Below are 16064 nucleotides of genomic sequence, written 5' to 3'. Positions count from 1 at the left end.
GCACAATGAGGACCTTAAGACATCACAGCATCTTTTTCTGTTACGGCATCATTTCCTGTAAAGCTGCTTTGAAACAATGTGTTGTGAAAAGCACTAAATAAAAATGACTTTCCTTGACATAGTTATATTATATATATATATATATATATATATATATATATATATATATATATATATTATTTTAAAAACTTAAACTAAACGTATATCTATATTACAACAATATCAGAAGCACTAGAAGAATATCAAGAACACCAGCAGAAGTAACAGCATCTTTAAGCCAGCTGAGACCAAACACCACAATCCAAATCATATTTTCCTGCGATTTGATTTGTGTGAGCATCACTTTTTCTGGGAATAATAGTTCATAGTTATAGTTGTAGATGAAGTTAGTTCGTTGCACTAAATAGAATATAAAACTTACCAAACAGGTGCCATAAGCACAAACAGGATAAATTGAACGTGCGAGTCATTTTCTTCAATTGTCAGAAAATGCAAACACTGATTGGGTTGATCTAAGCTTTACAAAACAGACCATATGCATTTAAATCAAACCTTTAGTGTGCGAGTAAAGATGGAGGAGGAGGTGGACATCACGTCACCACTGTCATTTCCTCATATATAACATGCTTATTATACTGCATGTTTCTTTAGTCGAATAACTGTGTGTGCACAATAAATAAGAGAAATCAACACATTTCTTTGTCCAGTGATTCGGACTGAATGTAAAGCAGAAGCGGGGAGCTGTCACAGGCATCTGCGCTTTAGAAAACACTGTTTTGCGCTTCATTTGCGCAATGGATCTGGTCCGTGTGCGTTTAGACCGTTTGATTTTTAATTGGAAAAGAAATCAGCAGAAACGAGAAAACGACGCGTTTATTCCATTTGGGGCCCCGATAAACTTAAGCTCCGGTAAGCCCGTGCGTTAATATGGCACAAACCGTACTAGTCAGGGCAGAGTCTAGGGGTCTGTGCCAGCTTTCTTCTGTGTGGGCATGGGTACGGCAATCTACGCGTGGCACAGAATAAATAAACTGTCAAACCCTTTCGGTTTATTTTAATAAAAGGTTAATTAATAGAATAATGCCCTTTAATATATATATATATATATATATATATATATATATATATATATATATATATATATATATATATATATATATTTTTTTTTTTTTTTTTTTTTTTTTTTTTACTGTTTGAAATCTTTTTCATGACTGAAAAGTGAAGGGATATGTTTATCACATATTTTGATAATGACCCAGGTATTCTTAGTAATAATAATAATAATAATAATAATAATAATAATAATAATAATAATAATAAAAAAAGATCAACAAAACTGGTGGGAACTTTTAGTCAGGAAAAGATAGAAAGATTCTGCCATAAAGGATTTCAAAGATTATGAAAATTAGTTTTATAGTAGGCCTGGTAACAATAATAAAGCGCAACAGTGACCGCCCACTTTTTACGCCGTCTGTGTTCCGGAAGTATTTCCCCCTTCATTTCTTCATAGACTTTTAATAAAATCCTTCATAAAAGTGTTGTGAGTCATGAACCAAACCAACCAGCTCCCAGAAGAATCACAACAATACAAACTTTGTTTTGAGGTGAAAAAGTATTTGAAAATCGGACATAAAGACAAAGATGCAAAGACTTATCCTGTTTCAAGAGGGCACAAACTACAATCCCATGATGCATTGCGAATGGTGTCGTTGAAAAAAACAATGGGAATATATAAAACTATTGATTTTAGGTTGTTGATTATAAGTATAGAAACAATATTTTACTTTTATTGCCAAATATCCCGATATGTACAAATATATAAGTAGTTTAAGGGTGAAAGGAGACCGACTCGATTACGTCATTCATAGTGCGTCACTGTTCTCTGATTGGTGGATATTTCTCTGCTGTATCATGGGTAATGTAGTTGTTTACCATGAACATGATTTTTAAACAATGAAGTTGAGATAACACAGACAGATGGCTTCATCAGAAGCATATACCATCGCGAGACCCTAACCTTGATTATATCAAAAATAAACATTTTATTGGAAACGTTAACATCTTAATAGACAAAGTTTCAAATAACTGCATTAGAAATGTAATAATTAATGTTACATATCCCCCAGCTAGATTTTTTTTGGTCATCAATATTTGGAGATTTAAAGTGGTGTAAGGCTTGGAGAACAGTTGATAAATTCTTTATTAATAATAAAATAAAGGAAGTTTCATATAAAATCATTTATCCTGTGAAACATAATGGAACATTTCAAATTTAATATTGATTACTCGTGTGAATTCTATAATAATAATGATAAAGAAACTATTTTTCATTTATTCTTTCATTGTATTTACACAAAGATGTTTTGGGTTGATGTTGAAAATGTCATTAAAAGGAAACTCAATATAGATATAAAACTGGGTGGGACTGATATAATGATATATGTAAATGACTGTGGGATAGAAAAGGATAAAGAATATATCATTCAATTGCTAGTTTTATTGGGGAAGTTTCATATACATAAAATTATGTGGTCTGGTGCTAAACCAATTTTTTTTTCTTTTTATAAATGATTTAAAAAAATAAAAAAACTCTTTGCTGCACGGTGCTGTCTGTGCGCTGAAAAGGGAAGTATGGCGTGAGAACAGTGTCAGTTGCGTGACTCTCACACTCAGTGTGTGAGAGTTGGCAGCCCTCATACATGTGTGAATAACAGTTTCAACAGAACAGATAAGATCAATAAAGTAAATGATGTAGAAGTGAGTGATGCTTCTGGACCATATTTCACTTGATTAAAATATTATACATTCTGATCTTCATCATTTCTGTGTGTTTTTATTGCATATTACTGTTCACTTCAAACATTCAGTGGACATTAACTCTGATATTTGTTTCATTGTTTGCATAATGAGAGATAGCATAGGTGCAATAAATATGGATCAGTAACATGTTCTGAAAAATAATATTAAGAATGATAAATTAATCTAAAACCAGACAAATGAAACTTCATAGTCTTATGACAGCGGTGGACTGTTATTCAGCATTTGAGGAAGAGATGATGGTGTGGATTGACCAATCAGAGGAAAGGGGTGTTTTAGGCCCACCCACAAGTACAAATCAAATACTCAAGCTTTTTCTGCGTTTTCTAAAAAAATTAAGCCGAATTCTTGTTTTTCCATTTTTTTCCGAATTTTCTCATTTCTGCTTATTTCTTTTCAAATTAAAAATCAAACGGTCAAAATGTACACGGACCGTTTCAAAAGGTGCGTCCCAAACCGCACACTTCTGCACTATTTTACGTCATTTTGAAGTGTAAGTAGTGCGAGTAATATGTTTACAGTGAAAATGCAACCAAACGAAGTGCACTACGAGTACCCGGATGAGGCACTTTTTTAACTGTCAAAACGGAGTGCGTAATGTTGGACACTTTGTGCACTCAGCGCACGCGGCTTGCCAAACATAGCGGAAGGGGCGGAGTTACCGTCAGCGATGGTAATCTTTTAAAACAATTGTAAATAATGAATATGACAACTAGTGAAACTTCTGTGAAGACAGCAGCTTACAAAAGTGAGTTTAACGTTTTACCATCATACCATGCTGTGTGAATATGTATATTGAGTTAAAAGTGTTGAACTGAGAGTGGATAGCGAGCTAAAGCTAGTGGCAACACAACGCTTTGGTTTGAAACATCACTTCCGGCAGCCGTTAAAGGTGCAGTATGTAATATATTTCCTGTACTAAAGCATAAAATTATCATAATATGTTATCAGAGATTTAGGAAACATGCTAAGTTGAAATACTGGCTTCTCAGAAAACAATGCTTTAGCCAGTAAATTCAACTTTGAAATGTCCGTTCTGGGCCAGAATTTCTGTTTGTGTTTTGGCCTGTGTGATTTATTTTAATAGAAGTGGCCCGTCTCTGCTAAATAATTTCTTACCATATCTGTATGTCATTGCAATAACTTGACACGTTGCCCGTGTCATCATCTGAGTGCAAACAGCTTTTAAAATAAATGCTCAAATGAAAAACGGTTTCTACGAGCTGAAAGGTGAAAGAATGCATGTAAAAATGCAAGTGTGCTTTGCTGCCAGCTGTGTTTTCAGGTATGGCCAAATTGTCCTTTTTAGTCTGCACATTGGTCTATATGTTATTGACAGGTTTTTAAATGTATTTTATACATTTTTTTTTGTTCTAAAAGGTTGGTAGCAGTTTTGTAGCATTGACACTGTAAAATAAACACTAAATGAACACTATTACACCACCACTAATAACATTACTGAATCTTTTTAAGTTTTCAAAATTAAGACAGAAAGAAAATACAGTATATGGTTAAAAAAGGTAATAAAACATGTTTGTCACAAGCCCCTTTATATAAATCCATTAATGTCACACGATCAACTCTATTTTACATTTCAGTATACAGAAATCACACATGAACATTAAAGCCCCCAATCATCTCACCACTTTAAATGACACAACACAAATAAAAGCATATTTAATACAGTAACACTGCTGAACAGAGTCATAGTTACAGTGATTAGAATAAATCAGGAAATTGAATTGTTTGATCAATATCTCACAGCGACACCTGCGTACACCACATCATCCTCCTGTTTTACTATCTGTAAGAAAACACACAAACACAGATATTCACATCACATGTGCTGTTATTATTGTTGTTGACCTTTTAGGAACAAAAAATGGATCACCCACCTACTGCCATGAAACTGGTGATGTGACTCGACATCGAAAAAATTATCATTGAAGCACCAAAACAGTTTCATGGAGTTGGTTCGTACAAATTCATACAACTTTTACACGAGCCAATCACGTCACTCTCCCTCGTATTCTTCTAAAACACAATAAAATCCTCTTTTATTTTATACTTAAGTACTCTTTATGCTTCAAATCATGGTAAGGGGTGTACTTTATGGTAAGATTCAGATAAGGAGTTTGGGTTAGCGGATAAAATTAATAAGCATGTTAATAACATCCCAAACCCTGAAGTTTTACTTACTTCCACATTACATATACGGGGCTTTGCACGTCTACAATTCCTACGAATTATACGACCCTACTTGTATATTTTAATCCGATTTAGCCAAGTTGTGCAAATGGATTTAAAGGAATAGGTCACCCAAAAATGAAAATTCTCTCATTATTCACTTACCCTGATACCATCCCAGATGTGTATGACTGTCTATGTTCAGCAGAACACAAATTAAGATTTTTAGAAAAACATTTCAGCTCTGTAGGTCCTTATAATGTAAGTAAACGAGTGCCATTAGTCTGCTGTCTGTTTGATGGTCCAACAGTCATATTTAAGCATAAATGTAATCCAATCCACACATCTCCAGTCGATCAATTCATGTCTTCTGAATCGATAATTAAAACGTTTTTAACTTTACATTGTTGCTTCAGGCCAGCGCTCTATTTCTGTTTGAAATGTACTAACTCTTGCATGACGTTTGTTCCTCTGTTGTGTACAAAACACACGCTTCCAACTTCTCGCATTAATAAAGTTTTATTAATCGATTTGTTTCTTACACCAACTTATCGATTAGCTTCAGAAGACATTCATTGATCGACTGGATTTGTATCAGAGCACAGACACTCAAGTGCACGCTCAGAGAATCTGCGTCTCACAGGTGCAGCGCGTTTATTTGAAGGACTACAAAAAACAGCCTTTGATTTACAAAACACTGCCAAACGCAAAGATAAGATGCCGTTTACCCTGGCTGTGTACAAAGCTGATGGTTTAAATTCATATAAGCGACAGAATGCTTGCAACAGTACAGAAGACTTTAAAATGCTTAAGTCCTGCATGCATTTGTTGGGCCTCATGTGTCCAGATAGAAAACAAAGGCAGGCCTAACAGTCATAAAAACATAACTCAAGCCCCCACATTCCATGGCGTAAATTTTACTGATAAAAATCGCGCCAAAATCAAACAAAGGGAGTTCAAAACAGACTACAAATCCAGGAAGCCTTGCTCACTGGAGGATCGAACTCTCAACTCCTATTGGATGTGGCACACAACAGAACGTCCCTCAAACATGACATCATCAGGAGTTCAAATAATTCTGAAATGCTTAAAGATTTCGCTTCCAGCGACTTAGTTCACAGAATACGGACGTAGCTTTTTGCTGCTCTCCGGTGCAGCCTCGTGGCATAAGGAAGTAATGTCCGACTTGAAACTGTAGCCATACAATCTCCATCTCGCTGGACGAGTTGAGATTACTCTGTGTTCAACCAAACACTCTAACGGATCCGAAGGAGACCGCCGAGCAATTCGCATCTTCATCCGTTGGCCTACAGAAGTGAATAGATTAAAGATTTCTCTTCCATCTTCAATCAAGTCGACATTTCTGAGTTCTCCGCCAGCCCGCCGACAATCAACAGCCGTACCGCCCGCCGACAGCGCGAGGAAACGGCCTCCCGTCATCACACGAGCCTCAAGGAACCGGGTCAATGTTAAAGGACGGAGGAAAACACATTCCACCTGCATCCTCATGCGATTCAAGTAAGAGGTTACGTCTGGGCAGAGATAGAATATTATAGTGTGTTATTCTTGTGTTTCAAGGTTTTTGCTTGTACAGTTTACGGACCGCCATGTCAGCTCATTATTAATACTCAGGGTATTAATTATCACAAATTTGTTTTGCTGTATTGTGGTCCAACCAAATTGGATTGTTGTGCATTTTCGCCATCGCGGGTGAGACAGAAACTGAGTTCATCCATTAAAGAGGGATGTGCTGTCCTAATTTAGAAGCACTTTTCATCAACTGTAAGCCTTTCTACTTGCTGCAGGAGTTTGTTAGTTTATTCTGGTGAATGTTTATATCCTGCCACAAGCATGCATGAACACTGCATTGCAACAGCTGGCTGGTCACATCACAGACACGGTGCAACAACACCCGGACTCACTTATTATTATTCTGGGAGATTTTAATAAAGCTAACCTCACCTGTGAACTGCCAAAATACAAACAACACATCACATGCCCCACCAGAGACAAATATATTGGACCACTGCAACACCACTCTAAAGGATGCATATTGCTCTGTTCCACGTGCAGCTTTAGGACTCTCTGATCACTGTGTGTTTCATCTTCTCCCGACCTACAAGCAAAAACTAAAATCAGCTAAGCCTGTAGTAAAGACTGTAAAGAGATGGACCTATGAAGCAGAGCTGGAACTACAAGCCTGCTTTGAATGCACTGATTGGAGTGTTTTTGAGACTGCGGCCACAGACCTGGACAAGCTCACAGATATTGTGACATCATATATCAGTTTCTGTAAGGATATGTGCATTACTACTAGGACATTTCTATCATTCAATAACGATAAACCATGGTTTACAGGAAAACTCAGACAGCTTCGTCATTTCAAAGAGGATGATTACTTTAGTGGGGATAAAATATTGTACAACCAGGCTAAGAACACATTGACTGAGGATGTCAGAGTGGCTAAAAGAAGTTACTCTGAAAAGCTGAAATAACAGTTTTCAGCCAACAATCCTGCATCTGTGTGGAAAGGCCTAAAAAGCATTACCAAGTACTATATATGACACCTCCCCCTCGCTCAATAGAGTCAACTAATGGCTGATGAACTGAATGTGTTTTACTGCAGCTTTGAAAAGATCTGATTCACACCCTTCCCCCGCACTGATCTTCACTTCACACACACACAAACACCTCCTGGAACCCCCCTCCTGCTACTCAATCTGCACTCGTGATCTGTGAGAAGGATGTGTGCCGGGTTTTTCGGAAACAAAAGACTAGGAAAGCTTCAGGCCCAGATGGTGTTTCACCTGCCTGTCTGAAAGTCTGCTCTGACCAACTGGCCCGCATCTTCACACAGAAATTCATATATCAGTGGAGCAGTGTGAAGTTCCCTGCTGCTTCTTATGCTCCACCATCATTCAGGTCCCCAAAAAACCCAAAATCACAGGACTAAATGACTACAGACCTGTCGCTCTCATGTCTGTGGTCATGAAGTCGTTTGAGAGACTGGTTTTGGCCTTTCTGAAGGACATCACCGGACCCCTGCTGAACCCCCTTCAGTTTGCTTACCGAGCAAACAGGTTTGTGGATGGTGCTGTCAACATGGGACTGCTTTATATCCTGCAGCACCTCGACAGACCTGGGACTTATACAAGGATCCTATTTGTGGACTTCAGTTCAGCCTTCAATACCATCATGCCTGATCTTCTCTCAGCCAAAATGACCCAGCTCTCCGTGCCCTTTCAGCCACCAAATCAGACAGAAGGAAACTACAACGGACAGTCAGGACTGCTGAGAGGATTATTGGTGCCCCCCTGCCCACCCTACAAGACCTGTATGTCTCCAGAGTGAGGAAACGTGCAGGTAGAATCACTCTGGACCCCACACACCCTGCCCACTCCCTCTTTGAACTGTTGCCCTCTGGCCAGCGCTACAGAGCACTGAGCACAAGGACATCCAGGCACAAGAACAGTTCCTACCCTCAGGCCATTTTCTACATGAACAATTAAACTGCCTCAGGACTCTCCCATAGTGCAATAATGTAAATAAATATCTCTTGTACATATGTAAATCCACTCAGATTTAATTAAATAACTGTACATACCCCTACCTTGCACATACATTACCACTTGCACATGTACATACGCCATTCTATGTCATGTCCTATTATTTGTATGTATTTATACTCTTACCTTGTTTATATTCTGTGTCTCACTGTAAGGTTCTTTGTGTACTTGTTTCTCCTATCACCAAAATAAATTCCTTGTGTATGTGAGAAGTCTTGGCAATAAAGCTCATTCCTTTTGTAATATTTGGTTAACCGCGAGAGTTTGGTTAACCAAACAGTTATTTTGTTATTTGTCTGGAGTCAGGTCTCTGGAATAAAGAATGTTTATTACCATGGATGCATCAAACACAATCTCAAATAGCGGGGAATAAAGTGCACAGTGAGCTATGAGCATAAATAGCACAATACAATAGATCTTCAAATAATAAAATCATTTTGTTCGACATTAAAGTCGAACAAAAATAATCTCTGTCACTGCCTGCAACATAGTAGGCCTATTCTTTATCAGTGGAAAATGTGTAATTCTGCCCAGGTATGTTCACTTTCCACGAGGCAACGAATGCTATGGATTATAGGACTTCTTCGGGATGCTTTGATTTTTAAATTATTCAGCATTTAATCTGTGTAATTACTGTCTGCACACCAGAGCAAAAGGGGGAAAAAACATTGGCTCACCGTTTATCAAGTGCTGAAACTTTGCTAGTGGATAAACAATCTGGAATCATGTGTAACAGTCACATTAAGTCCTCTTTGCAAACTGAACTACAACAGAATGTCGATTTGTGACACCAGTGCTGAAAAAGCTTGATGCAGTGCAACTAATTGTGAAACAGACCACAGGTGTCTCGAGATGCATTAATAATAATTGAAATTGTTTTTACGTTTACAGTGTCTAAAAAAATTTGACGGTCCTGCACAACGAATTGTAAAACAGAATGCAGGTGTCTTGAGATGCATTTATAAATATTAAAGTTTTTAAAAACTTAATAGTGAGTTGTGGCACAGTGTTCAAAGATGTCTGTCCAGTGCGTGTTTACATGGCCTACGTGTGAAAAGTCTGTAACTCGCCCTATAGCCTACTTGAAAAACTGACCTGAACCTGGCCCAAAACCTGTAGGTTTGTCGGGTACTGTCGGACTCAGATCGGGTTGAAGACCTCTAAACACATGCAGAATAACTGAATAGTGATTTTGATATTTGAATACCATGCACATCTCTATTAATAACACATGATTTTGGATCGGTTCATAATTAAATGTAAGATATTGCTCCAAACTTTTCTTCCGTCAATCTGAAAAATCCAACCAAATCTTGCAAGCTTCCTGTAGCGTATTAAAGTGAACAGTCACGTGACACATGATGGGGGCCTCCATGGTGTATCGGCCCACGGGTCTCTCAGTTCTTAATCCGTCCTTGCATGTACCTATCTAGATTTAAATGTTTTTCTACATAAACATGCACTAGATGAACGGCTTTGATCGTTATAATGGATATTGCGCCGCTTTTAGAAGACGCAATGTCAAGTTATAACTCTAAAAAAAGAGACCTCCACAGCTGTGCTGTTTCCTGTTGTTTTGAAGGCGTCCTGGACCATTTTTACACCCATCTGTGCTATTTTGTATTTATTTATTTTTAAACATGCACTAGATGGACATGCAATAGATGGACGTTTTTGATAATTTTGATGCGTTGATGTGCGGCATGTTTTAAGAGTGATACAAGTGCAACTTTTAAAAATGCGTCTCATTCTGATGTTGAGGTGTTTACATGAAGGCTTTTCAATCCGATTCAGCTATCAGTCGGATTTTTTACATATGTTTGTTTGCATGTAAACGTAGCTATTGATTAAACCACTGGAGTCATATGGACTACTTTTATGCTGCTTTTATGTGACTTTTGGAGCTTGAAAGTTCTGGTCACCATTCGCTTGCATTGTATGGACCTACAGAGCTGAAATATTCTTCTAAAAATCTTCATTTGTGTTCTGCAGAAGAATGAAAGTCATACACATCTGGGATATCATTTTTGGGTGAAATATTCCTTCAAATTTTAATTTATGATTGAGTTAAAAAAAACAAATGGTGATTATGTTTACTGAGACATGTTCTAGATCCATTCTTCTCATGGTTTTATAAATAAAAACACTTGAAGAGTTTAAAAAGGTTGATGTTAAATTAAGTACAGTCATTCTTCATTAGTCATTATCAAACATTAGCAGTATTTGCAGTAAATTACCCCCAGTAGCTGGTAACATATTCATTTTCATAGGTAATATCATTTGTGGCCTTCTTAGAAATGGACGATTGCAAATAATGTAAATATAAATAGTTAAGGAATGCCAGTTTGTATTTTCCTTTTAGCCATTTTAGTCCACTGCTTTTAAATGTGTTCATAATAAATGTAATCTGTTTTATTTATCATAATTGTATTACCATTAAAAGTATGTTTATGAAAAACACAGGCATGATTTTAACTTTTGGTTACTTCTGTTTTAGCTTTTAAAAAAATGGCATTAATGTTTTTTCTTTTTTTTTTTTTTTTCTCAGTTTATTCAGTAGTTAAACACACTGCTGTCAAATGTTTGGTGTGTGGTAGTCATCATCAGCTTGTAAAATGGGCCGTTTCATTGTCAGCAGTATAATATCAAGCTTGAGTGAACTTTATAATTCAGCTCATTTTACTGTCAACTGATTTTGCTGCTTTCTGGTAGACGCTTAGTTGTGCTTTAACAATATTTGACCCTTAACACACAATTTAAAAAGCCAAATTTCTAAAGAAGAAGCTGTGACCTATGACTTACATTTTCTAATTTAGACTGATGCATTTACTCTCTTTCCTCTCACAGACACATTTTCACAACAGCAGAAATATCTTCACAGCTTTTTTTTTTTTTTTGTCAGTTTAGTAGCGGAAGTCCACAGTTTCCTGTGGAACTGTTTAACAGTGTATATTTCAGCATGCGGATACATCTAGAGCTGTAACGATTTTACCCGTAAAGAGTTTTAACCATTATTCTGTACTTCAGCAATACCACACTCTGTTTGTGCTTGTTTTGCTTTAGTTGGTCAAACCTGTTTCTATCAGACATTATCAGACATCAGTGATGTGTATTGTTAGCATACAGTTCATCACCATACAGCTGTTTAATGTTCACACTGTCTAACTGTTTAATTCTAACTATACTTTCTGTCAACAGCATGATGACCAGGGCAAAAACCTGAAGACCCAAATTTAGATATAACTCTTGCTTTACCAATTTGAATTGAAATCTATAATATAATATCACTTTTAGCAGAAACGCACACTGAACCTTAACCTGATCTTACTGTTATTTTTGTTTATTCTTTGATCTGCTCTTTATCTTTGGCCATTCTGATCATTCGTCTGTCTGTCTGTCTGTCTGTCTGTATCAGTCTACAGAAGCCAGAAGTTTACATACACCTTAGCCAAATACATTTAAACTCAGTTTTTCACAATTCCTGACATAGAAAACATTAATCATAGAAAACATTCCCTGTCTTAGGTCAGTTAGGATCACTACTTTATTTTAAGAATGTGAAATGTCAGAATAATAGAAGAGAGAATGATTTATTTCACCTTTTATTTCTTTCATCACATTCTCAGTGGGTCAGAAGTTTACATACACTTTGTTAGTATTTGGTAGCATTGCCTTTAAATTGTTTAACTTGGGTCAAATGTTTTGGGTATCCTTCCACAAGCTTCTCACAATCAGTTGCTGGAATTTTGGTCCATTCCTCCAGACAGAACTGGTGTAACTGAGTCAGGTTTGTAGGCCTCCTTGCTCGCACACGCTTTTTCAGTTCTGACCACAAATTTTCTATCGGATTGAGGTCAGGGTTTTGTGATGGACACTCCAATATCTTGACCTCGTTGTCGTTAAGCCATTTTGCCACAACTTTGGAGGTATGCTTGGGGTCATTGTCCATTTGGAAGACCCATTTGTGACCGAGCTTTAACTTCATGGCTGATGTCTTGAGATGTTGCTTCAATATATCCACATAATTTTCCTTCCTCATGATGCCATCTATTTTGTGAAGTGCACCAGTCCCTCCTGCAGCAAAGCACCCCCACAACATGATGCTGCCACCCCCATGCTTCACGGTTGGGATGGTGTTCTTCGGCTTGCAAGCCTCATCCTTTTTCCTCCAAACGTAACGATGGTCATTATGGCCAAACAGTTAAAATTTTGTTTTTAACAAACAAGAGGACATTTCTCCAAAAAGTAAGATCTTTGTCCCCATGTGCAAACTGTAGTCTGGCTTTTTTATAGCAGTTTTGGAGCAGTGGCTTCTTCCTTGCTGAGCAGACTTTCAGGTTATGTCGATATAGGACTCGTTTTACTGTGGATATAGATACTTGTCTACCTGTTTCCTCCAGCATCTTCACAAGGTGCTTTGCTGTTGTTCTGGGGTTGATTTGCACTTTAAACACCAAACTACGTTCATCTCTTGGAGACAGAATGCATTTCCTTCCTGAGCGGTATGATGGCTGTGTGGTCCCATGATGTTTATGCTTGTGTACTATTGTTTGTACAGATGAACGTGGTACTTTCAGTCATTTGGAATTTGCTCCCAAGTATGAACCAGACTTGTGGAGGTCCACAATTTTTTTTTCTGAGGTCTTGGCTGATTTCTTTTGATTCTCCCATGATGTCAAGCAAAAAGGCACTGAGTTTGAAGGTAGGCCTTAAAATACATCCACAGGTACACCTCCAATTCAGTACACCTCCTATCAGAAGCCAATTGGCTAATTGTCTAAAGGCTTGACATCATTTTCTGGAATTTGCCAAGCTGCTTAAAGGCACAGTTAACTTAGTGTATGTAAATTTCTGACCCACTGGAATTGTGATATAGTCAATTAAAAGTGAAACAATCTGTCTGTAAACAATTGCTGGAAAAATTACTTGTGTCATGCACAAAGTAGATGTCCTAAACGACCCGCCAAAACTATAGTTTGCTAATATTAAATCTGTGGAGTTGTTAAAAAATAAGTTTCAATGACATCATCCTAAGTGTATGTAAACTTCTGACTTCAACTGTATATATCTGTGTCTGTCCGTCCGTCCGTCCGTCTTTTTCACACATTCAAATGTCAAATCAACCGAACAGTTTTTAGCTCAGTCACCTTTTGCTCCTGAAATTTGAGCTTCTTGTGAGACCGTTTAACAGTGTTTATTTTAGCAGAAACGCACACTGAACCTTAAACTGCTCTTATTGTTATTTCTGTTTTTTCTTTGATCTGCTCCTTAATTTTGGCCATCTAATAATGATTCAAGATCATTTTATTCAACACAAATATTGCTTGGTAACACTTTACAATAATGTGCCATTTGTTAACATTAGTTAATGCATTAGATATCATTAACTGACAATGAACAATATATTTATTACAGCATTTATTAAGCTTTGTTACTGTTAACTAATAACATTACAATCGTTTATTGTTAGTTAATGTTTTTTCATATTGCATTAACTAATGTTAACAAATACAACTTTAGATTTTAAAAATGTATTAATTAATGTTGAAGTTAACATTAAAAAACATGTTAAAAGTGTTGTTCATTGTTAGTTCATGTTAACTAATGTTGTTAACAAATGGCAATTCATTGTCATAATAGATGTACTATTGCTTTTATAGATCAAAGCACATGCATAAGCCAAAAGAAAATTTAGATTTGTTTCAATTTAATGACACTTTCCATGAATAGGCTACAGAAAATATGGTCCAAAACTCTCTTTTTTCCGACAAACTCTTCAACCTCAGGAGGTGAAACAAATTTTTTTTACTATATATAAGCTTAAATATTTTTCTAATAATTGTCTATTTGATTTGCATTTTATATTAAATGCTATGTATTCAAATATAAATGTTTATATTTTAATTTTATATAATTCCTGCTTTTACTTATGTTTTTAGTGTAAGCTCTACATTTATCACAGTATAATACCTGTTTTACTATAATAATACATGGTATTAGTCAGGGGCGTTGAGTTGGTACAAATGTCAGATTCATGTCAATGTTCTTCTGTTGAGTCTCATCTGGTACTATTCATGCCAGTAAAATGATCCATCATATTAATTCAAATGTTTTAATAGTTAAATATGAGTATTATTGGAGGATAATCAGTGTTTGCAGCATTGAATGATGAGGCTCTCCATCATGAAGTCATCAGAACAGAAGAATAAAACACATTTAATGCTTTTATAAATATATCTGCTGTGGTGGTGTTGTGTGTGAAAGTGTGCATGATAATTCATTATACACAGAAATACTGTCAATCTGATTTGCTGTTGTAAATGATACAGAGAGACAAAAACCATAAATGATCTTACTGATTTCTGTGTTCATCTTTGGTATGTTGGATCAGCGTAAATAATCTCTGTACGAGTCTGATCTGTTTTGAAAATAATGACAGATGTGTTAAAACAAAAACAAAGTTGCTCTCCGTCTTCACTAGATCGACATTTTTGTCTGTTGACATATTATTTTTCCAGATGTATTAGTAGTAGTTTACACTTGCCCTCTTGATCAGTTTTTCTGTGTTTTCTGCAGATGCAGAACATCAAAACTGCAGCGATGAAGAGAGTTCCAGCAGCAGCAGCAGCAGATATCAGCATCATAAGAGACAAGTTTTGGGGTTGTGAAGGACTTTCTTGGTTTGGTGATGGAACAATAAAGAGACACAGTCATTAATGTAAATAAAAACATTCAGACGATTCTGTCACAGATTTGGAAATCTTCAGATATTAGGCCTATTGCATATTTAACCACAATATGTTTTATTATACTTTAGTCTATTAACACTAAACCTAATCACTTTTCAACAGTGTTAAAAACATAACAGGCAAAACTAATTACAGTCACAATAATTTAAGTTATGTTACAGTCTTACATTCATATTTTAAGCACTAACTCCACCCCTACACCTAAACCTTAAAAATGCTCAACAGTACAAAAGATTTACAGTAACATTAATTTATTACAAGAATCACAGTGAAACTGAAGGTTTTGATGGCTGAAAATCTTCCTCTGTGACAGCAGTCACAACTCATTCAAAAACAAGACATGCAAGAGCCAATGGCATTGGATATTAGTGACGTCACACGCTTGTTGAGGAGGCAATTACTGAATGTTTAATGAATATGGGCTGGGATCTAACTGTTGCAGCAGATGACGGAAATAAAATAAAACATTCTCACAAAAAGCCATTACACAGCATTAGAAGAAGTCCCACACAGTGGGGAAAAAGAGTCATGTAACAACATCTTACAAAACTCAGTAAATAAACACAAATACTGTACCTGAACACAGCTGACAGACTTCATTAATGTTGAGATGTTGAGTCTGGTTTCTGATGGGATTGTTGATCACACAGCTGTAGATGTTGTTCTCCTGATATTCCACCTCCAGATGTAGAGAGAGACTGCTGTTGAGATCAGACACACTGATGGAGGAGAATAAACTGTTTCC

At 36.5% G+C, this 16064-nt stretch overlaps 2 protein-coding genes across 6 annotated transcripts in view; one reads left to right on the top strand and one right to left on the bottom strand.

The window, feature by feature from the left end:
- LOC127439156 (uncharacterized) overlaps positions 1-16064 on the top strand; it is a 73457-nt gene that overhangs the window by 40240 nt on the left and 17153 nt on the right. The gene's annotated exons all lie outside the window — the stretch shown is intronic.
- LOC127439155 (CD48 antigen-like) overlaps positions 1-16064 on the bottom strand; it is a 74951-nt gene that overhangs the window by 57207 nt on the left and 1680 nt on the right. The window contains exons 3-6 of one of the 5 annotated variants that reach the window (XR_007896861.1): positions 15896-16064; positions 15115-15246; positions 14927-14988; positions 2591-4621 (exon numbers count right to left, since the gene is read on the bottom strand). The exon at positions 15896-16064 is cut by the window's right edge and continues 116 nt beyond it. The exons of 2 other annotated variants lie outside the window; for them this stretch is intronic. Coding sequence is in view for 2 of the 3 variants with exons in the window: in XM_051695275.1 (XP_051551235.1) it covers positions 14939-14988; positions 15115-15246; positions 15896-16064 (351 nt within the window). In the remaining variant the exon portion in view is untranslated. Of the gene's footprint in view, positions 1-2137; positions 4622-14926; positions 14989-15114; positions 15247-15895 lie in introns of those variants that run through there. 2 more of the 5 variants (XM_051695275.1, XM_051695272.1) reach the window with 2 other exon arrangements.

The sequence above is a fragment of the Myxocyprinus asiaticus genome, chromosome 50 (genome assembly GCF_019703515.2).
Source record: "Myxocyprinus asiaticus isolate MX2 ecotype Aquarium Trade chromosome 50, UBuf_Myxa_2, whole genome shotgun sequence".
Classification (NCBI taxonomy): Eukaryota; Metazoa; Chordata; class Actinopteri; order Cypriniformes; family Catostomidae; genus Myxocyprinus; species Myxocyprinus asiaticus.
The sequence above is the reverse complement of the archived record's forward strand: the minus strand, read 5'-3'. Positions and strand labels throughout refer to the sequence as shown.